Source organism: Geotrypetes seraphini, chromosome 12 (genome assembly GCF_902459505.1).
Source record: "Geotrypetes seraphini chromosome 12, aGeoSer1.1, whole genome shotgun sequence".
Lineage (NCBI taxonomy): Eukaryota > Metazoa > Chordata > Amphibia > Gymnophiona > Dermophiidae > Geotrypetes > Geotrypetes seraphini.
The window spans coordinates 81,776,227-81,799,417 of NC_047095.1; the positions used below are offsets into that span (position 1 = coordinate 81,776,227).

The following is a 23,191-nucleotide window of genomic DNA, read 5'->3' on the forward strand; positions in this document are numbered from 1 at the left end:
AAGGTGAGCTGGTTGATGTATCTAGATCTTAAGAACGCTTTTGACAAATGGCTAGATTCTCTAAGTTCATCCCGACCAGTTTGGAAGCCTTCTCTGACCATGACCCGATTCACTAACCTTCTGCCCGATCCGATCTGCACATGCAAATGAGAGGAAATGGCATGCAAAGTAGGAAGGTTTTAGCTCCCCAACTCTGGAACACTCTGCCTCTTTTTATTAGAAAGGATAGAAATATTATCTCTTTTAAAAAAACTCTTAAAAACTTTTTTATTTAATGATGCTTTTAATGAATAATTTTTCTCTGTTTATTTTTCATCCCTACTTTATGTTTTTTCCTAATATATGTTTTTTTCCTTCACCATTAGAAAATATGTAACTTTTCCCCCCTTTTCCTCCCTTTTTCATGTTTGTTTTTAATGTATTATTTAATTATTTAACAAATACGTGTTTTATTGTTTTTTTTAATGTTTTACTAATATGACTGAATGTTCTCTTATAATCTGTTTTTAAATGTACATCGCTTAGAATGTTTTAAATAGGCAATTCATCAAAAATAAAGTGAACTTGAACTTGAACTTGAACACCGATTGGGCTTGCTGATCCAAAAAGAAGCGATTGCTGAGGACCAATCGCTCACGTCCTTGCCGACTGTTCTGCTCTCTGCCGCCCTGAAATCCCAGTAAAATAAATCCATCAAAATAAAACATCTCCCTTGTACAAAAAGCGCCCTGCTTTCTGCCGCCTTGCTTTTCTGCAGCCCTGCCTCTCTGCAAGCCCGTGATTTTAACCCGCGGGTTTAAAGCGGGGCTGCACTATGGCATGTTCTGTTCTGTGTTGTTCTGGCTGAAAAGCATGTTCTGTTCCATGAAATGATTCTCATGGGGCCAGCAAATGCAGTCACCCCTCCCCCTTTCATTTTGACCTCAAGCTTGTGCGGAGATCAGGCGCATGCGCAGATCACATCTACAGGCAAAAAGGATGGTCTGTGCATGTGGCTGGATCACTCTGCAGCGATTCATGCGGTTGCTTAGCGGTGTGCATCCGATCACTTCGTTTGCATGAGAACACTGTAGTGAATCGGTCGCCCGGCAAGACTCGGCCACAGATCACCTATGGATCACCCAGATCAGTGAGCTTTAGTGAATCTAGGCCTTAATCGCTGTTGGCCGATTCTCGATTGATTCACTACACTTCTCCCTCAGTATTCGCGGGGGATGCAGGCAGAACATAGCTGTGAATACCGAAAAACCACGAATAACTTTTTGCATGTTATTTGCGGTTTTTCGGTAAAATAGACCTGAAAAAGATAATAAACCGTGAATAACCCGACCTGCGATTTGTTCTATACAGCGCCGGGAGCATGGATTTCCTTCAGGAACCACCGGGAGCAGTGATTTCCCATGTGAAACACCGGGTTCAGTGAAGAAAATTAGGGGGCAGAGTCAGCAACCGAAAAATTGCGAATAAGCAAATCCGCAGATACAGAAACCGCGGATATGGAAGGAGAAGTGTATCAAGTTTGCATTCAAATGATTTGCACAGAGGTGCAAATCATTTGCATACAAACCCACCGACTCAAATCGCTCAGTGAGCGATTGAGACTTGCGCAAAGCCCTGACAGTAGTAACAGGAGAAGCAGCCTCCTGTCACTGCTGTCAGGGCTTCTGCCGGGGAGGGTTCTCATTTTTTTATGGCACAGATATTTTGCATGATTTACACATGCAAAATATCTGCCCAATAAAAAAACAATGGCCAATCAGGGACTTCCTTAGGCTCCTCCCTACGGAAGACCCTGATTGACTCAGGTGACTCAGGGAGGAGCCTGAGGCGCCTGAGCAAATCATTTGCATGCAAACTTAATACTGAATCAATCGCTGTTGGAAAATCTGCCCCTTTTATCAAGCTGCATTAGAGGTTTTTAGCACAAGCCGGCCTACATTAAAATCCTCTAACGCACCTTGATAAAAGGGGGAAATTTTCAGATGACACAAACTATTCAGAGTTGTTAAAACACATGCAGATTGTGAAAAATTGCAGGAAGACCTTATGAAATTGGAAGACTTGGGGCTAGATTCACTAACCTGTCTTCTGTGGACGATCTGTGGACGATCCTAGCTGGCCCAACAAATTCACAAATTGAAAAAATTCAAATGAGTGCCCTCACCTGGCCGACACGGATCGCTAGTGTGCAATCCCACACATGCGCAGTTCATCTGTAGATGGTCTGCACATGCGTCAAGACCCCTCTGAGCCGTGATTTTTTTTTTTTAATGTAACTTTTTTTTAGCCCAGCGAGCCTGTGGTTTTAACCCACTTTAAACCAGCAGGTTAAAACCTCGGGCTCGCAGTGCAGGGAAGGCCAGGAGAGATTTGTGGCGGCAGGCAGGAGAAATCTGGAGACAAGCAGAATGGCGATTCAGGGCAGAGCAGGCAGGAGAGATCAGGGAAGAGCATCGGGGCAGCAGGCAGGAGAGATTCAGGGCAGCAGAGAGCAGGGCGTGCAGAGAGCCGGGCTTCAATGGAGCTGGAGAGTCAGAAAGATGTTTTCGACTAGTCCCAAGCACAGCCCAGTCGGTTTCAAAAATTTCTTTGGTGAATCGCGTCTCTGTCTACTTTGCATGCGTTTCCCCTCATATGCATGCACGGATTGGATGCGGATCGCTGGAGAGGTTAGTGAATTGGGCTGGAGGGAAATCTGGTTGCAAAGGGGTTGCAAACCGATCGGTACACGATCGGTTTGCTTAGTGAATCTAGCCCTATGTTATGTTACTATTGGAATCCAAATGGCAAATGAAATTAAATGTGGCATTAGAAGGGAGCCATGATTGGCGTGAACAGGAGGTGAAAGATGCTGCTCACGCCAGCGAACATTTCAAGAGGTACATGGGGATGGAGAAAAGGAGAGGTGCCAGTGCCCTCGCTAAGACAGCACCCGAGGAAGTCTGTGCTCCCACCCCTCCTTACTAAGCCACTGGGTTGAGTACAAAATAGTATCCTACAAGGATGATTTATAGAGCTGCCTGGATCTGCTCCACTGTGGCACAGTATAATGCTACTTTATAATACTCCTTTATAATGGGACAAAGGACCTCAGTGATCAAGAGCTGCAGATATTTAAAGGTTTAATCTGCTTATCAAAACAGTTTCATTGGTCCTTAAAAACCCATATGATTTCTAATATTAAGTGCTATTTGTATCAAAAAAATTAAAAATAATTGTGATTACAGTATGTACACATAAATGAATTTCTTGCATGATCCCAAATCAAATATCCAAATTGACAAGAATATTATCACTTATCTTATCAAAAAGAAAATCCCAATGGGGCCTGTTTCACCTCCACAAAAGGTTTCTGCAAGGCAAAATTTTATACACATCTGAAATCACTAAACCCCCCCCCCCCCCTCCTTTACAAAGCCCGCACTAGCGTTTTTAGCGCTGGTCGCAGTGGTAACGCTCAGACGCTCATAGGAATTCTATGAGTGTTGGAGCTGTTACCGCGGCAGCCAGCGCTAAAAAAGCTAGTGCAGCTTTTGTAAAGGAGGGGGTAAAAGTGACATCTTCATGTATACTGGAGATGCATCTTTCTGCAGCAATTTAATATAGATTCACTGTGAAATTCATTTGGATCCTTTGTGTGTAGGATTGTTCCTTATGATCCAAGTTCATCTCTATTTTTGGTAGTACTGTATAATGAACCCAGTGTCGCCTCTGTGTGAGCAGGCAGGGCCTGCTTTTCCTGCTTGCCATACTGCTCAGTGCACTTCTTATACTGTATGTCAGGCTGAAACTGCACTGTGTACTATATGCAGGCTATGTACAGCATGTGTGCAGGCCACACTGATCTCAAACAGAAGAGCACTAAGGGCTTCTAGTACTAAGCTGCGCGCACTAGACGCTAACACCAGCATTGAGCTGGCGTTAGTTCTAGCCGTGTAGCATGGGTTTAGCGCACGCGCTAAAATTCTGCGCACGCTAAAAACACTTTTGCAGCTTAGTAAAAGGAGCCCTAACTGTCTTTTATCACAGTGGAGAGGGCATATGCTTTTAAAGGTAATATTGACAGAAATAAATAGAATAATTTTGTCAATAGCCATAAGATGAGCTCTGTGAACAATTTGAGGTGATCATGAATCAGAAAAATTTCAGCATGGTCTGAGTTTTACTAAATTGATGTATTTTCCCCCCAGAGCCACTGGAAAGATTTGTCAATTTTTCCCCACTCTGGATGGTGAAAATCCTAAAGCAGATCTCCTTACCCTGAGCGTCCCACCACCCCAGGTGATGGAAGTGAGGTCCTTGCCCACCTTCTCTCTCCCAAAACTGTGCAACTCCCTTCCTTCTTGCTTCAGAGAGGTGGTAGGAAGGAGCCTTGCTGTCATTGGAGGGGGGAGTGGAAGACAGGTGGTGAATTTGGGGACAGAGCGATTAATGGAAATAAGAGGGCAGAGCTCAGCAGATGTAAGGTCAAGTGGAATCAGCAGGGTTGGAAGAGGGAAGACTCATAGAATAAGTGGAGGTGAAAGTGAGGAAGGGGTGGACTTTAGTTGCATTAAATGAGGTGGGAGATAGGGTCAGGGAGGAAGCAAAAGATGGGAGAAGAAAGAAAGAAAAGAAGGTAGAGCTACCTTATGAAGGGAAGGCAGCAGCAATTCTGATTGTGTATGTGGAGGGGGAGGGTTTTTTGGTCTGTGAAAAAGGTTTGATAAACTGATTTGTCAATTCTCTTGAATTTTTCCCAGTTTTCTTGATTACATTTAATAATAGAGGGTGACCTCTGTCATTCTATGCTGGACCTCCTCTACTGAAGATGATGCACAGAGGAATTTGAGAGAGCCCCGAGGCAGCTTGCCTGGTAACACAGAGCCCATACAAGAACAATAGATAATAAGAGGCTTACCTGTCACGCAGCTTCCAGCCTGCTGATGTAGGGTCTGGTTGCTCCTGTTTGATCATGGCCTGATAAGGCCCCAGTATTCAGTCTGTTTTCCTTAAGTATGAGGAATGCAGCCGAATTCTACCGACCAGAACGTGTAGAAACACTGCCATAAGCCACTGTTCTTCCAGCTCTGCATCTCACAAAAAAACAAAAGGATTGGGAGGAGAAGCCTCAAACAGATGTAAATATTCTGTTTGTAAGAGACATGCAGTGACTAGCGCAGGATGGCACATAGTGTCTGTGCTCTGAATTCTGTGATGCTGCCTCAGCCTCAGATTCAGAAATGTGCATGGGTATGTCTGGGAATGTATCTATGCGGATAGGTTTGTCTGAGTTTCTGTGTGCATGTGCATGGATGTGTGCTTCTGTGGAAGGGGGAGAGGGAGAGAGAGGGAAAGAAAGAAGTGCTATTAAGATTTCCATTTAATTAGCAAGAAGTTGGAAGTGAGAAAGATTTCAGCATGATGAAATCACAGGTACATTATCAAAGTAAAAATAATCAAGCATTTGCTTCTTTCCCATTTATTCACTAGGCAAGTAGAGAAATATTCCTAAAGTAATTTCACAGAAGGTAAGGGAGACCAGTCAATAAGAATACTTCAGACATCAAAGTAAGGAGTCCTCTGTAAAAGGGTCTATGCACATATTGAAGATGTCAAAGTGTGTGTGTGAGGCGGGGGGGGGGGGTAGGTTAAACCATTGGCTGGGCCTCCCTAATAGAACCAGCTCCAATGGGTGCAACCCAGGGAATCATATAGTGACGGGAGGAAACTCTGCAGGAGCTGTTAGTCCCCCTCCTTGACGCAAATTCCCTTAACGTGTTAATTCATTCTCTTGTATTATCTAAAATAGATTACTGCAATTCATTATTACAAGGGATATGCTTAAAAGATATAAAATGTCTTCAACTTATACAAAATACAGCTATCAAAATTATTTCGGGTTCAAATAAGTTTGATCACATCACCCCACTGTTACAAAAAGCCCTGTTGCCTATTCTACATAGGATTACATATAAAATTGCCCTCTTGACCTTTAACATATGCAAACTAATGCCCCGGCTTTCATAGACAGACTCTTGATCCCCTATGACTCTCCCAGAGCCTTAAGATCAACTTCACAGCATTCCCTTAATATCCCATCCTTGAAGATAATTGGCACTCGTCGTTCCCTTATTTTTTCTGTTACTGCCCCTTTGATCTGGAACTCTCTCCGTCTATACCTAAGAGCCGAACGAAACTTGCACAAATTCAAAAGCAGTCTAAAGTGTTTCCTCTTTAAAGATGCCTATAACTGACAATCATACACGTATCTACTCCAGCAATTTTTAATTTTTTCCCATCTCCTATTGTATTTTCCTTCTATATATTCTTTCCATAAAAATTGTGGTTCTCCCCCCCCCTTTTCCCATTGTTCATGTGTCTAACAATTAGTTTATTGTATGTCTAATAAGTTGAAATGTTTATCTTCCAGCTATTTTTAAATATTTTGTACAACGCTTTGTACTTTTGGATAAGCGTTTAATCAAAAACTTAAATAAAGATAAAGATAGAACTTAGAGAAAGAAGTAGAGAATGACAAGGTGACAGAATTCATCACCATTCCCGTCCTGCAGATAACCGTAGGAAATCATCCCATGTCATTCTTTAGTGTCTATCTCAACCTCAGTCCTTCTACACCAGCATTTTTATTAATATTATAAATTATTTAAATTGTATTTCCACCTTTTACCTACATGTTTCAATTTGTATTAATAGAACATAATGATTAGTCTGTATTTTGTCTTATTTGTATTTGTCATCCCTGGTTTCTATTGTACATTACAATTATGTAATACGCATTGAAATATTTGATATTGCGTAAAATCAAAATTTAATAAACTTGAAACTTGAACATTCTTCAGTGCAAGGCTTCAGGGTCACTGGTTGTGCCCATTCATTCTCTGATTCTTCCCTCTCTCCTTAAAGAATGACATGGAGATGATTTCCCACGGTTATCCGTGGGGACGGGAATGGTGATGAATTCTGCAACTGTGTCATTCTCTAGAAAGAAGTCAAATTCATTACCTGCTTTGGCTGGCACTCCCTGCAACATAAATTACAACCTGCACTATAAGATTCATGCATTGATGGGTGAGAGTGTTGCATAGTGGTTAGAGCTACAGCATCATCACCCTAAGGTTGTGGGTTCAAACCCTGCACTGCTCCTTGTGACCCCGGGCAAGTCACTTAATCCTCCACTGCCCACGGGACATTAGATAGATAGTGAGCCAACCAGGACAAATAGGGAAAATGCTTAAAGTATCTATATGTAAACTGCGTTGAGTGTGGTTGTATAACTATACAAAGGTGGTATACAAATCACAATCCCTTGCCCATTCTCCTCCCAAATTAGGCCCCTTTTCAATTGTACACTATGCCACTTATGTGTAAGCTTACAGAGTAGAACTTTGGACAAGCATAAGTCTAAGTGGTGCCTATTCTGCATTTGTGCCTTATACAGAATTGCCCTGTCTTTAACGGAAGAAAACCCTAGGTGAAATTGTGGTCTCAATCAGGAACAAGGAGTCCGGAAGTGAGAAACCACCACCTGAAACATAAGAACATAAGAACATAAGCAGTGCCTCCGCCGGGTCAGACCATAGGTCCATCCTGCCCAGCAGTCCGCTCCCGCGGCGGCCCGAACAGGTCACGGCCTGTCTGAGTCACCAGAAGGGGCCCCCTTGCCACCTTGGTTTCCCATTGAGTCCTATCTTCCCATCGAAGTCCTAACCCTCCGGTCTTGCACATGCACGACCTGGTTGGATTTCTATACTTATTACCTAGTTAGCTTTCTATACCTGTGTTACATCCCAGCACCTCTCTCAGTATCCCACGATCCCCCTATCCCTCAGGAATCCGTCCAATCCCTGTTTGAATCCTTGTACTGTACTCTGCCTGATCACTTCCTCCGGTAGCGCATTCCAAGTGTCCACGACCCTTTGTGTGAAAAAAAACTTCCTTGCATTTGTTCTGAACCTATCTCCCTTCAGTTTTTCCGAATGCCCCCTCGTGCCTGTTGACCCCTTCAGCCTGAAGAATCTGTCCCTATCCACCCTCTCTATGCCCCTCATGATCTTGAAGGTCTCTATCATATCTCCCCTGAGCCTCCTTTTTTCCAGAGAGAAGAGCCCCAGCCTATCCAACCTCTCGGCGTACGGGCAGTGTTCCAGCCCTCTTACCAGTTTCGTTGCTCTCCTTTGGACTCTCTCAAGTACCGCCATGTCCTTCTTGAGGTACGGCGACCAATATTGAACGCAGTATTCCAGATGCGGACGCACCATCGCTCGATACAATGGCATGATGACTTCCCGCGTCCTGGTTGTTATGCCCCTCTTTATGATGCCCAGCATCCTGTTGGCTTTTTTCGAGGCTGCTGCGCACTGTGCAGATGGCTTCAGTGATGCATCCACCAGCACACCCAAGTCTCTCTCAAGACTGCTGTCTCCCAACAATGCCCCTCCCAATTTGTAGTTGAACAACGGGTTCTTTTTCCCTATATGCATGACCTTGCATTTTTCCACGTTAAAGCGCATTTGCCATTTGTTTGCCCAGTCTTCCAGCTTGTCCAGGTCCCTTTGCAGGTCCTCACACTCCTCCCTGGACCTAACTCTGCCGCACAGTTTGGTATCGTCTGCAAACAATGTCAGGAAGAAAGCGAGGGGATTCCCATAGATTATATAGAGCATCGGGAGCACTGCGGAGCATTCAGTGTGGCTCCCTGTGCTAATAACCGCTATCGCAGTTTAGTAAAAGGTGGGTTCTATTTGGTTTGTAAATTTTGAAACATTTGGTCAGATAATCTATGAGGAGTGTTCATAATTTATCTACCTGAGTATAAAAGAAAGTAGCAAGTGTGTTGAAACAAGCCTGTGCATGTTGTGACATGTCTCATGCACAGTTGAAGCTCAATGCAAGTCTATCATTCCAAGAGACAGGATGTCAGGAGAGTCCTCATGTGAATCAAGTAAGAAACTGCTAGATTTGGAGCACCATTCAGTGATAAACTTTCTCACAAAAGGGAAAAAGGCAAAGGAGATCCATGAACGCATGACTGCAGTTTATGAAGAGTCTGCCCTATTATCCTAAAAAGTAAAATTTTGGAGCAAGCAGTTTAAGTGGGGTAGAGAGTCCATTGAAGATGACTTTCACATTGGACAGCCTATCGAAGCAACTTCCACAAAAATGTGCAAGAAAGTTGAGGATTTAATTTTGTCAGACAGACAAATTAAAGCTTCCCGAATAGGTGAAGAAATGGGCATCTCAGAAGGTACAGTGTGGAAAATAATTCATAAAAAGTTGTAGTACAAGATGGATTCCAAGAATGTTGATGCCATGTCAGAAGGCTCCAATGCTCCAATCAGGGCCGCCATCAGGGCAGTACTACCAGTCCTGCATTCAGGGGCCCGGAGCTGACAGGGGGCCCAGGCTCCCCCAAGGTCCTAGGCCACAGTCTAAGAAGGGCGGGGGCGGTCCGCCCCAGGTGCACAGGAGAGAGCAGGACGGGGAACCCGCGGAGTTCAATAGATCTTGAGCCGCGAGGCTCGTCTTCTGTTCCTACCTGCCCTGCCGCTCACATATAGCCGATAGGAAGTGTTCCCCAATGTCAGCGCTGACGTCGGAGGGAGGGCTTAAGCAAAGCCTGCCCTCCGACGTCAGCGCTGACGTAGGAGAATACTTCCGGTCGGCTATTTGTGCGCAGCAGGGCAAGCAGGAAACAGGAGACAAGCCTCTCAGCTCGAGCTCCGTTTTGCTGAGAAAGTTGTAAAGATGAGCTGGGAGGTAAACGCGGAACACAAAAGGGGGGAGGGAGTGCGTTTTGGACACAAGGCATGGACTTGGGAGAGAGGAAGGGAGGGAAAGAGATGCTGAGGTGGGGGAGGGAATGGGTTTTTGGACACAGAAGACATGGACTTGGGAGAGAGGGAGGGAAAGAGATGCTGAAGTGGGGGAGGGAATGTTTTTTTGGACACAGAAGGCATGGACTTGGGAGAGAAGAAGGGAGGGAAAGAGATGCTGAGGTCGGGGAGGGAATGGGTTTTTGGACACAGAAGGCATGGACTTGGGAGAGAGGAAGGGAGGGAAAGAGATGCTGAGGTGGGGGAGGGAATGGTTTTTTGGACACAGAAGGCATGGACTTGGGAGAGAGGAAGGGAGGGAAAGAGATGCTGAGGTCGGGGAGGGAATGGGTTTTTGGACACAGAAGGCATGGACTTGGGAGAGAGGAAGGGAGGGAAAGAGATGCTGAGGTGGGGGAGGGAATGGGTTTTTGGACACAGAAGGCATGGACTTGGGAGAGAGGGCGGGAAAGAGATGCTGAAGTGGGGGAGGGAATGGTTTTTTGGACACAGAAGGCATGAACTTGGGAGAGAGGAAGGGAGGGAAAGAGATACTGAGGTCGGAGAGGGAATGGGTTTTTGGACACAGAAGGCATGGACTTGGGAGAGAGGAAGGGAGGGAAAGAGATGCTGAGGTGGGGGAGGGAATGGGTTTTTGGACACAGAAGGCATGGACTTGGGAGAGAGGGCGGGAAAGAGATGCTGAAGTGGGGGAGGGAATGGTTTTTTGGACACAGAAGGCATGGACTTGGGAGAGAGGAAGGGAGGGAAAGAGATGCTGAGGTCGGAGAGGGAATGGGTTTTTGGACACAGAAGGCATGGACTTGGGAGAGAGGAAGGGAGGGAAAGAGATGCTGAGGTGGGGGAGGGAATGGGTTTTTGGACACAGAAGGCATGGACTTGGGAGAGAGGGCGGGAAAGAGATGCTGAAGTGGGGGAGGGAATGGTTTTTTGGACACAGAAGGCATGGACTTGGGAGAGAGGAAGGGAGGGAAAGAGATGCTGAGGTCGGAGAGGGAATGGGTTTTTGGACACAGAAGGCATGGACTTGGGAGAGAGGAAGGGAGGGAAAGAGATGGTTGTGTACATGGGGAATAGAAGAAAGGAGAATTTTTGGTCATAGGGAGGGAGTGAGGTACAGATAGTGGTATACCAAGGTGGGGGAGGGTGGGGGGGGGGTCCGCCCCGCCCCGGGTTTACGTCCCAAGGGGGTGCACAGCTTTTCTCTGTCGCCACACTCTTTGACCAAAAGATTTGTAAGCCTGCAACCACGTCAAGGTAGACTCTTTCAGCAGGGCCCTAACCTCACCTAAACTAAACTAATCTATACCTATCTATTCTAAACTAACATATGTCTAATACTGAACTAATAACAAATTAACAAACATCTGCATAATAAATAACTAATAAATAATAGTGCTAGTAGCTATAATTTACTTTTGAATGTAAAATCTCAGTTAAGGATTTCTTTTGACCTTTGTAGGCCAGAAGTAGAACACAATTGCACAATATTTTTTGTAACAAGTATTAAATGTGTTTTTATAAATACTGTAAGCTTAATAAATATATCAGAAAAAACTACACATCTGAGCGCATATCTGAACATACACATCTGTATTATCCCAATCTCCTCAGCTTGCCTATAGCTGCATCATGCATGTTAAAAATGTACGATATGTTGATATGTGCACCTTCCTTCCTTCCTTCCTTCCCATCCATCCTCCTCAGCCTGTCCTTACACATCCACAGCTGCATATTAATGATGATGTATATGTTATGATGATAAATAAGTGCATATGAGCACATCATTAACATGCAGCTATGGATGAATATAAAAAAGAAACAATATTCTGTACAATTGTCAATTAATAAATCAGCATCTTCTCCCCACTCTCTCTTCCCCATTTCCCTTCAGCGTCCTCAGCCCACTTTCTCTCCACTTTCCTTCAGCGCACGCACATAAAGTAATTTATATCATTTTCATTCTATTCATTCCTAGAAATTAATGTCTAAATAATGCCAGTCAACGAACCAGGACAATAGCCCCCCTTCGTAATACCATCCCAAAACCGAACTTGTAAACTGTTAACCCCTAATCATTAACTATGAATACTCCATTCAATTTATGGAATTTTTCTAATTCTTTGTAAGCCGCATGGCCCTGCAGCATACAAACTGTTGTTATCACGATTAATGTTGTTATAATCAGATGTACACTGCTATACTCTGTAATTCGCTGTCTGTACAGTTTCTCTTTATTGTAAACCGCCTAGAAGTCGCAAGATTGTTGGCGGTATATAAGAATAAAGTTATTATTATTATTATTATTATAACAAAACATGATTTTACAAAAATAATTCCCTGCACAGTCAAGCCTGCAAGGATTACTAGATGTCTTTCAGCAGCTCCCCTCCCTCCCTCCCCCTTACCTTTGTGGCCAAGTCAAAATGATCTACCAACAATAAAATTTTAAAAACACAAAGCACGCTGTACACAGAGAAAATGTTAATTATCATTTATATACCGCAGGTTTTCAAAGAGGTCAAGGCAGATGACTTTATGCAATGTCACCTAAGTAACAACTATATAAAAATAGAGAAATATTCCCCCCTCCCTTTTTACTAAAACGCGATAGCGGTTTTTAGCGCAGGGAGCTGCGCTGAATGCCCCACACTGCTCTCAACGCTCATAGGCTCCCTGCGCTATAAAACGCTATTGCGGTTTATTAAAAGGGGGCCATAGTGCAAAATATAGACAACAAATATAAATTCTCAAAGCAGACATATTTTGATCACTAAATTGAAAATAAAATCATTTTTCCTACCTTTGGTAATTTCATCAGTCTCTGGTTGCACTTTATTCTTCTGACTGTGCATCCAATATTTCTTCCCTTCTTTCAGCCTCCTGTATGCTTCCTCTCCTCCAGACCTCATTCCCTCCCCAAACTTTTTCTTTGTTTCACCCTGCCCCTTCTTTCTTTTTCTCTCTCTCCATACCCCCTTTCTTTCTGTATATCTGTTTTTCTCTCTCTCTCACCCTGCCCCCTTCTTTCTTTCTCTCTCTCTCCACACCCTCTTTCGTTCTGTATGTCTGTCTTTCTCTCTCTCTCCGTGCCCCATTTTTCTTTGTTTCATCCGGCCCCCTTTCTTTCTTTCTGGCTTCCTGTCCTCCCCTTTCTTTCTTTCTCCCTGCCCTTCTGTATGCCACCACCATTGGGAAAATGCTGCCACCGCCACTGGGGAATAGGCTGCCACTGCCGCCATTGGGAACAGGCCGGCGCCGAGTTCGTCCTGCTTCTCTTCCCCGCAGGACCGACCAACTCTCGCCACCCGACGTCAATTCTAACGTCGGAGAGGACGTTCTAGGCCAGCCAGGCAGCGATTGGCTGGCCCAGAACGTCCTCTCCGATGTCAGAATTGACGCGAGTGGCGAGAATTGGTCGGCCCCACAGGAAAAAGCAGGGAGAACTTGGCGCCGGCCTGTTCCCGATGGCGGCGGTGGCACTCAAGTGGCTAAAGAGCCGCAGTTTGCCGGCCTAGGGAGAACACTGGAGGGTGGCCAGCTGTGCACCCCCTTGGGAAGTAAACCCGGGGCGGGGCGTACCGCCCCCCCTCCCCCACCTTGGTATGCCACTATCTGTACCTCACTCCCTCCCTATGACCAAAAATTCTCCTTTCTTCTATTCCCCGTGTACACAACCATCTCTTTCCCTCCCTTCCTCTCTCCCAAGTCCATGCCTTCTGTGTCCAAAAACCCATTCCATCCCCCACCTCAGCATCTCTTTCCCTCCCTTCCTCTCTCCCAAGTCCATGCCTTCTAAGTCCAAAAACCCATTCCATCCCCCACCTCAGCATCTCTTTCCCTCCTTTCCTCTCTCCCAAGTCCATGCATTCTGTGTCCAAAAACCCATTCCCTCCCCCACCTCATAGAAACATAGAAACATCCTCAGCATCTCTTTCCCTCCCTTCCTCTCTCCCAAGTCCATGCCTTCTGTGTGAATTTAAAATGCTTTTTATTCAAGGATGCCTTTAACTTATAAATTACTTTTGAGCTCTTCCTCGTTCCCTTTCTTCTTCTTTTCCACGCTTCTTTTCTTAATTCTTTCTTTTTTATGTTGATATCTTTTTCATTATTGTATAAATTTATTAGCTCATTATATATTTGCTATGTAAATTCTCCCTTTTTTTTAAATTGTATTCATTGTACAAATTGCTAGTTTTATAGTATCTTATATGTTATTTCTTATTTTAGTATTATGTTTAATCATATGTTATTTTTATATATTGTAATTCGCTTAGAAACAATTTTAATTAAGCGATTAATCAAATATAAATAAAACTTGAAACTTGAAACTCCAAAAACCCATTCCCTCCCCCACCGCAGCATCTCTTTCCCTCCCTTCCTCTCTCCCAAGTTCATGCCTTGTGTCCAAAACGCACTCCCTCCCCCCTTTTGTGTTCCGCGTTTGCCTCCCAGCCCATCTTTGCAACTTTCTCAGCAAAACGGAGCTCGAGCCAAGAGGCTTGTCTCCTGTTTCCTGCCTGCCCTGCCGCGCACAAATAGCCGACTGGAAGTATTCTCTGATGTCAGCGCTGACATTGGAGGGCAGGCTTTGCTTAAGCCCTCCCTCCGACGTCAGCGCTGACATCGGGGAACACTTCCGATCGGCTATATGTGAGCGGCAGGGCAGGTAGGAACAGAAGACGAGCTTCGCAGCTCGAGATGTATTTAACTCCGCTGGTCCCCCATCCAGCTCTCTCCTGTGCAACTGGGGAGGACCACCCCCCTCCTCTAGGTAAGCCACTGGGACCGGAGGTTGAAGAACTGTGGCCTAGGACCCTGGGGGAGCCCGGGCCCCCTGTCAGCTCCGGGCCCCTGAATGCAGGACTAGTAGCACTGCCCTGATGGCGGCCCTGTAGGTTTGTGGGGGGAAGAGGGATTGGGTAGAGAAAGATTTTTGGATTTTGTGTTGGAAATTCAATGATGATGTCATGTTTTTGATAAGCTAAAGAAAATAAATAAATATTTCATTTTAAAAAGTGGCTATTATACAAGTGGCATTTCTAGGCCTTTGTTATTTATTAGCCTCCATTTTTCATGAACAGATTCACCCAAAGCAGTTTACAATACATTTAATAGAATCAGGTACTCTTAAGTATTTTCTCTGTCTGTCCTGGCAAGCTCACAGTGGTACCTGGGGCAATGGAGGGTTAAGTGACTTGCTCAGAGTCACAGGGAACAGGCTGGGATCAAGCTCACAACCTCACGGTAATGAGGCAGCAGCTCTAACCACTAGGCCACTCCTCCCCGCCGGAGTCCATTTACTGTTTTGTGCCTGTAAGTCAGGGGTGTCAAAGTCCCTCCTCGAGGGCCGGAATCCAGTCGGGTTTTCTGGATTTCCCCAATGAATATGCATTGAAAGCAGTGCATGCAAATAGATCTCATGCAGATTCATTGGGGAAATCCTGAAAACCCGACTGGATTCTGGCCCTCGAGGACCGACTTTGACACCTGTGCTGTAAGTCATCTGATCCTGACTGTCACCTCTCATTACCCTATGCTAAGTATTTCCTCTGAACCTCTGCCAATGCCCTATTTTTTTTTTTAATTGTTAATAAAATACTGCTAGATTTTTTGCATGAAATATCTTTTTATCATTATTTGATGACAGGAGAATGTTTTCCTACTCTTTTGTGGTTGTAACACTGTATTAGTGAGGTTCTACGTAATCCGAGACTCTAGTGTTATTTCTGTACTGATTTATTGTTCATTTTCAGTAAAACAAACTTGACATAACATATATTTTTATCAATTTATCATTACTGAATGTGAAAACATAAAAGTTATAGCTATAATACCATGAAATTTACTCCATTAAGCAAAAATAATAGCAAATTTGAAGAAAAACAGAGCTTTATGTATTCAGTGGCTTTGAGGGACCCCAGGATGGGCTATAAAAAAATTGAATTTAATTAGGAAATTTAATTTAATGGGAAAATAATTTGCAGTTTTTCCAACTTTAGATTTTTCTGGAGAACCCTACTGTCCCACGCTATAGTTAAGATCTAGCATATTTGTACCTCATCAAAGCACTAGTCCAACAGAAGAAAAAAGCTACTTCCTCCAGACTTCAGGTCAATTAAGGTGATACTAGCTGTCATATGTATGTTAAGTTCAATAAAAGAAAATTGATAATAGCAGTGGTGTGGGATATTGGAAAGCCAGGTATGTCTGACTATCATGAATTCTGTCAGCATTTAATAGTGAATATGTGTTCTTTTCTCACTGTCTTTAATATATAAGAACATAAGAAGTTGCCCATCAGGTCCATGACCTGTAAGGTGATCCTTGTCTAAAACCCTTTATTCCCCTTTATGCTTCTATCTATACCCTTTCATAATCCTATCTCTACCTCTATCTGTATCCCTCAATCCCCGCATCCTTCAGGAATTTATCCAATCCTTCTTTAAAACCCCGTAGTGTACTCTGTCCTATCATAGTCTCACCATAGCGTTATCACTAAGAATATGCTACTGTATACTGGGTCAAACCAATGGTCCATCTAGTCTAGTATCCTGTTTCCAAGTGGCCAATCTAGCAGTGTCTAGCAGAATCTGGCAGAATCCCAAATAGTAGCAATAGATACTACAGATCCCAGGGCAAGCAACGGCTTTCTCCATGTCTGTCTCAATAGCAGACTATGGACTTTTCCTCCAGGAAAACTATTCTTTGAATGAAAAAATATTTCCTCCTATTGGTTTTAAAAATATTCCCCTGTAACTTCTTTGAGAATCCCCTAGTCTTTGTCATTTATGATGGAGTAAAAAATTGATTCACTTGTACCCAATTTACACCACTCAGGATTTTGTAGACTTCAATCATGTCTCACTTCAGCTGTCTCTTTTCCGAGCTGAACAGCCCTAACCTCTTTAGTCTTTCTTCAGACGAGAGGAGTTCCACCCCCTTTATCATTTCGGTTGTTCTTCTTTTCCAATTTCGCTACATCTTTTTGAGATACGACAACCAGAACTGAATGCAATACACAAGCTGAGGTTGTACCATGGAGCTATACAGATACATTATAATATTCTTAGTCTTATATACCACCCTTTTCTAATAATTCCTAGCATCATGTTTGCTTTTTTGCCAGCCATTGCACATGGGCAAAAGGTTTCAGCATATTGTCTATGATGACACCTAGATCTTTTTCTCGGGTGCTGACCCCTAAAGTGGACCCTAGCGTCTTAATAATTATGATTTGGATTATTCTTCCCAATGTGCATCACTTGCATTTGTCCACATTAAGGGCTCCTTTTACAAAGCCGCACTAGCGGGTTTAACATGCGTGACTTTTCATCACGTGTTAACCCCCGCGCTGGCCAAAAAACTACCAGCTGCTCAAGAGGAGGCGGTAGCGGCTAGCGCAGCCAGCGGTTTAGCGTGTGCTATTACTCGCGTTAAACCGCTAGTACGGCTTTGTAAAAGGAGCCCTAAATTTCATTTGCCATTTGGATGCCAATAGTAGCATAATATAGTCTTCCAATTTCCTAAGGTCTTCCTGCAATTTTTCACAGTCCGCATGTGATTTAACAACTTTGAACAGTTTACTGTCATCTGCAAATGTAATTGTCTCCCTTGATGTTCCAATTTTCAGGTCATTTATTAATAAGTTAAACGGTACCAATCCCAGTACAGACCAGTTCTGGTTTTGAACTTATAGCTGTAATTTAAAGAAACATAAAGGAAATAAGGTGATACCTTTTTTATTGGACTAACAATACATTTTTTGATTAGCTTTCAAAGTTAATTTTTAAAAAAAGCATTGTTAGTCCAATAAAAAAGGTATCACCTTATCTCCTTTATGCTTTGTTTTATTTCTTTATACTGTATTACCTTTAACAGTGGACTAGCACAGCTTCCACATTAGTATACTCAAGAACTTATATCCCAAAGCATTGTAGAATTTGTAGTGCCTGCTCCTTCCACTGGAATCAGTTCTGCTGCCCCATAATGAACCTGGATGGAGTGGTCACAAATCCAGAACTTTATCAAACCCTCCAGCCTGGAACCGAATAACTTGGCATCTCTGAGCATCATAGCAGCAAAAGGCACTGAACTGTCCAAGTTTGGGGTAATGCATAGGGAGAAAGTCAGCTGTTAGCCATTTGCAGCCTTGGCAGCCATTATGTAAAGTGCTGAATAGCTTGTTTTAATACTGCAAATCAACAGAGAGCCAGAATTAGAGCAGCGCAGACAGCTATGTTATTAGGAAGTAGAGCTTGTGACTGTAATCAGTTTACAGACAGCAGCACAGAGAAAGAACAGATACAATGACTATCAGAGAAAGGTAGAGCTAATGCATTGACCTTGCATCAGATGCAGTTTCAAAAAGCAATTGTCCATTGCTGCTGTGACTGGTAGAGATCCCTAAGAACAGGAGACAAGGCTTTCACATTGCTCACAACACTTGAAAATTGAGAATGGGGTTAAAGAGTGGTGAGTGAAGGAGTGTTGCGGAAGGTATGAATGAGGATGAGGTAAAGTTAAAATTAGAAATAGGATATTGTCACTTTAAATTAATTCAAAGCCATGTTGAATTCCAATCCTGTGCTTTGGGTAACTGAGCTATGTGAAGGGGACTGACTGGTGTTACCATAGCAACTCCATGGAAACCACTACCCAATGACAGGGGGAGATCAAAAAAACCATATAAGAACTATTTTAAGGTGAGGAGATGACAGTGAGTGAGAGGACGAGCAAGCCTATTTTTGTGCTCATGTGAAGTAAAACGCATAAATGCCACAAAATATTCCATAAGTGAAAGGAAACTTTTAAAAAAATGGTTATTTGCTGAATAAAAGCAAGAGACTGTTCTATTGGTAAGAATAGAACAAAACATGGTCCTAGGCTACTTCTAAGTGTTTGTGGAGAAGAAAATTTTCAGGAGATATAAAATAAAAATATCTAATAAGGCAACAATTCTAAGGGACAATTCTAATTAAGAAAACAAAAGAGAATCTTTCCAACTTTGAAAAGTTAATTGTCAGTCTGAAATGTACAGGATGCTAAGCTAACCAGTTCCAGACTGGAGACTATTTGATGAGTCCTAGTTTTTAACTTACATCCCCAGAAAAAGAAATTACCCTGGTAAGCTCTTTTCCAGTAGATAGATGAGACATACAGATGGGTTGTGTCCCCATGGCTGCGTGCCATCTGCAGATGGAATCCACTCTGGATTTTTTCTTTGTGCCTCTGTGACCAAGATGATAAAGGGGATGGAACTCCTCTCATATGAGGAAAAACTAAAAAGGTTAGGGCTCTTCAGCTTGGAAAAGAGACGCCTGAGGAGAGATATGATTGAAATCTACAAAATCCTGAGTGGAATAGAATGGGTACAAGTGGATCAATTTTTCACTCTGTCAACAATTACAAAGACTAGGGGGTCACTCGATGAAGTTACAAGGAAATACTTTTAAAACCAATAGGAGGAAAAGAATTTTTACTCAGAGTTAAGCTCTGGAACGTGTTGCCAGAGGTTGTGGTAAGAGTAGATAGCGTAACTGGTTTTAAGAAATGGTTGGACAATTTCCTGGAGGAAAAGTCCATAGTCTGTTATTGAGAGAGACATGGGGGAAGCCACTGCTTGCCCTTGATCGGTAGCATGGAATGTTGCTGCTCCTTGGGTTTTGACCGGTGCTAAGGACCTGGATTAGCCACCGTGAGAACAGGCTACTGGGCTTGATGGACCATTGGTCTGACCCAGTTCTTATGTTATACTTCACTAGGCTCCTTAGCTCCACTTACAATTAGTACCCATGCACCGAGAACCACTAAATAAACATGAAGTAGAGACACCTATGGCAATCAGGTTTAGCAACAACCATTCTGCTCATGATGTAACATTAGAACATCAACTGCAAACATCCAACAAAGGCCTCAAAAGAGCTTAGAAACTACTCCGGCAGAAAGAGTAACATATATACTGTATTCTTCCCAGCCCCCAAGGGCTGTAAGGCATCCAAGAAACAACTTGGAGAAGCATACACAGACTGAGACAGTAAGCAGGCACAGGAAGGACAGGGTGGGAATCTAGAATGTCTCACCTATCTACTGGAAAAGAACTTACTAGGGTAATCCACATAGGTTGGTGTGATATGCAGGATATAAGTTTTTTTAAAATAAACCTCTTTTTCCAGTGCAATAGGTAAGACATTCTAGACAGATGGGATGTACAAAAGCAGTCCCCAAAAAGCTAGGGCGGGCTTGCTGCGCCAGCCCCTAAGACCAAGGACCCAAAAACCAGAGTCCTGCCTTGCCGCAACATCCACTCTGTAAAACTTAGCAAATGTATGTAGAGAGGACCACATTGCCGTCCTGTAGCTCTCCTCAGGGGAGTCAGCTCTTGCTTCGGCCCACGAAGAAGCCACACTCCTGGTAGAATGCGCCTTGATGGAAACAAGCTACTGTTTCCCAGAAAGAATACAGACTGACAAAATGGCCCTACAAATTCACCTGGAAATTGTGACCTTGGAAGTGTGAGCACCCCGCTTAACAGAAAGAGTCAGCACAAACATGGGTCAGAGAGACAAAATATGTTAGTGACATCCAGGAAGCAAAGAAGCACTCTGCGCACATCAAGTTTCCTCAAAAAGCGATCTTGTGTCCGGGAACCAGTAGACTAAAAAACAGGCAAACACACTTCCTGATTAACATGGAAAGCTGAAATCCCATTCTCCGAGATGCGAAGGAACAGTTCACTAGAAGAAAGAGCCTGGAGTTCTGAGACATGAGATAATAGTGACCAAAAACACAGTCTTGAGCATCAAGTCCAAGAGGAAAGCATTGCAAAGGGCCTCAAAGGGAGCCTTGGTGAGGCTAGACAGCACCAGATTGAGGTCCCAGGAAGAGAATGGCTGCTTAACTGGCAGTCTGATACAATGAGCCCTTTCAGAAATCTAGCAACATCAGGATGAGACGCTAAAGACTAATGATGATCCCGGGCTCTAAAAAAAGAGAGCACAACTACCTGGACCTGAAGAGATGCTACAGAGAGGCCTTTATCATAACCAGCCTGAAGAAAGGTGAGAATCACGGAGATCGGAACTGAATAAGACTCCACCTGGTCCTGAGCGCATCAATGTTAGAAAGCCTTCCACGCCTTAGCATAAGCAAAAACTGTAGACGACTTCTAGAGAAGAGTGTCAAAACCACATTAGATTAGCCTTTGTGTGCTAAGGCTGCACACTCAAGAGCCATGCCGTAAGAGCAAAGCATCCTAGGTCTTCCATGCAGACCGGATCTTGCATAATCAGGTCTGCAAGGGCGCTCAGCCAAAGGACACGACCCTTGCAAAAACACATGTATACCATGGTCTGTTAGGCAAATCTGGAGCCACCAGAATGACGTGATCCAGATAGACCACGATCTGCTGAATGACCCAGCCTATCATGGGCCAGGGAGGAAAGACATACAAGAGAAGCACCTGAGGCCACGGCTGCACTCGAGCGTCGAGACCTTCGCCTCCGGCTTGGATCTTTGACTGAAGAAACAATCCTCTTTCTTGTTCTTTGCTGTGGCTGTGAGAGTGAAATGGGGCCAACCCCAGTGCTACACTATAGTTCAGAATGCCACAGAAGACAGGGCCTACTTGCTCGGATCCAAAGTCTGACTTCTGAGGAAGTCTTCTTGAACATCGTCAATTCCTGCCACATGCACCGCTGAAAGCGTCTGGAGATGGTGTTCTGCCCACAGAAAAAGAAGAAAGCTTCTTGAGCTAGAGGGATGCTCTTGGTTCCTCCCTGATGATTGACATAGGCTACTGCCATCGCATTTTCAGAGAAGACCCTGACCACATGGCCTTTCAGAGTCTTCTACAATCACAACAGAGTCAGCTGAATGGCTCTCAGCTCCAACCAGTTAATTGACCATTTCCTCTGAGAGGGTGTCCAACAACCCTGGATGGGACAATTATTGCAGTGGGCTCCCCAGCCCTGAAGGCTGGCATCTGTCAACATTATAATCCAAGAGGCAATCTGCAGCGGAGCGCCCTTGCAGAGCGACTGCAGGAGAAGTCACCAAGCCATGCTGGCCCAAGCCTCCAGAGTCCAGGGAAGATAGGTCTGGAAAGCATCCCTATATGGAGCCCAGCGACAGAGTAAGGCATGCTGGAAAGGACGCATGTGCACCCTTGCTCAAGGACCAAATCCGGCGTGGCAGCTATGGACCCCAAGATCTGAAGATAGTCCCACACTGAAGGAGCCGGCAGTTCCAGAAGAGAAATCTAGGCACACAATTTCAGTCTGCATGCTTCTGGAAGATAGATGTGACCTGCAGGTATGTCGAAGAGAATGCCCAGATATTCCCAAGACTGCGTGGGCATCAGATTGCACTTTCTGTAGTTCTTAATCCAGCCCAGATCTTCCAGCACCTGGATCACCAGATCACCATGCACCGACCCTCAGTCAACGGGGAGCCCTGATCAGCCAGTTGTCCAAGTAAGGATGTACCGGCAGACCCATTTTTCATAAATAAGCTGCCATGACCACCATCACCTTGGTGAAGGTACGAAGAGCTGTTGCCAACCCAAAGGGCAGAGCTGAGAACTGGTAATGAGGTTCCACTGCAAGAATTTGCGGTGGGCCGGAAATATTTGAATATGCAAGTAAGCTTCCATGAGATCCAGAGAGGCGAGGAACTCTCCTAGGGACACCGCTACAATGACTGATCGCACTGTCTCCATGCAAAAGCACGCAACCTTGAGAGCTGCATTCACGTGCTGAAGATCCAGAATAGGATGCCAATCCTCAGAGCCTCTCTTTGGCACGATAAAGTATATAAAGTATTTGCCTGAACCTGAGAGGTCGGGTGGCACTGGCTCTATAGCTTAAATAACCAGCAAGCAGTGAATAGTGGCTTGAACCTTGAGTGCTTGGTCTGGCCGACCAGCGGGAGAGTCCACAAATTGCCAGAGGCTGGGCATATTCCAGCTTGTAGCCTGACTGAATAATGTCCAAGACCCACTGAAGAATACTGAGAGTCTGCAGAGGGGCCTCCCTCAGCCTGGCTTAATTGCGTCTTTATGGCAGAGGGTGTGGAACAGGAGGCAGAGGGCTAGGATCGCCTGTAACTGGCATACAATTGCTGGGAAAAATCTCTGCAATGGAGCACTCACATACAGGCATCCACCACAGAATTCATAATTAATAGTAGGAGTAGAATTCATGAGGTTGTCCAGGTCCTTGCCAAACAAGAACTTCCCATTAAAGGGAAGTCTAGCCAAAGTAGAGTGGGAAGTGGAATCACCAACCAACCCATTGTCTGATCCAGAGCATTCTGCAGGCAGAAATGGAGTACACCGCCACTTTTGCCAAAATCTG

At 44.2% G+C, this 23,191-nt stretch overlaps 1 protein-coding gene across 1 annotated transcript in view; it reads right to left on the reverse strand.

Moving 5' to 3' along the window:
• RGS8 (regulator of G protein signaling 8) overlaps positions 1-5,033 on the reverse strand; it is a 100,272-nt gene extending 95,239 nt beyond the window's left edge. Inside the window, exon 1 of the mRNA XM_033916760.1 lies at positions 4,901-5,033. Coding sequence (XP_033772651.1) covers positions 4,901-4,956 — 56 coding nt within the window. The 5' untranslated portion in view covers positions 4,957-5,033. The remainder of the gene's footprint in view (positions 1-4,900) is intronic.
• Between the last annotated feature and the right edge of the window lie 18,158 nt (positions 5,034-23,191).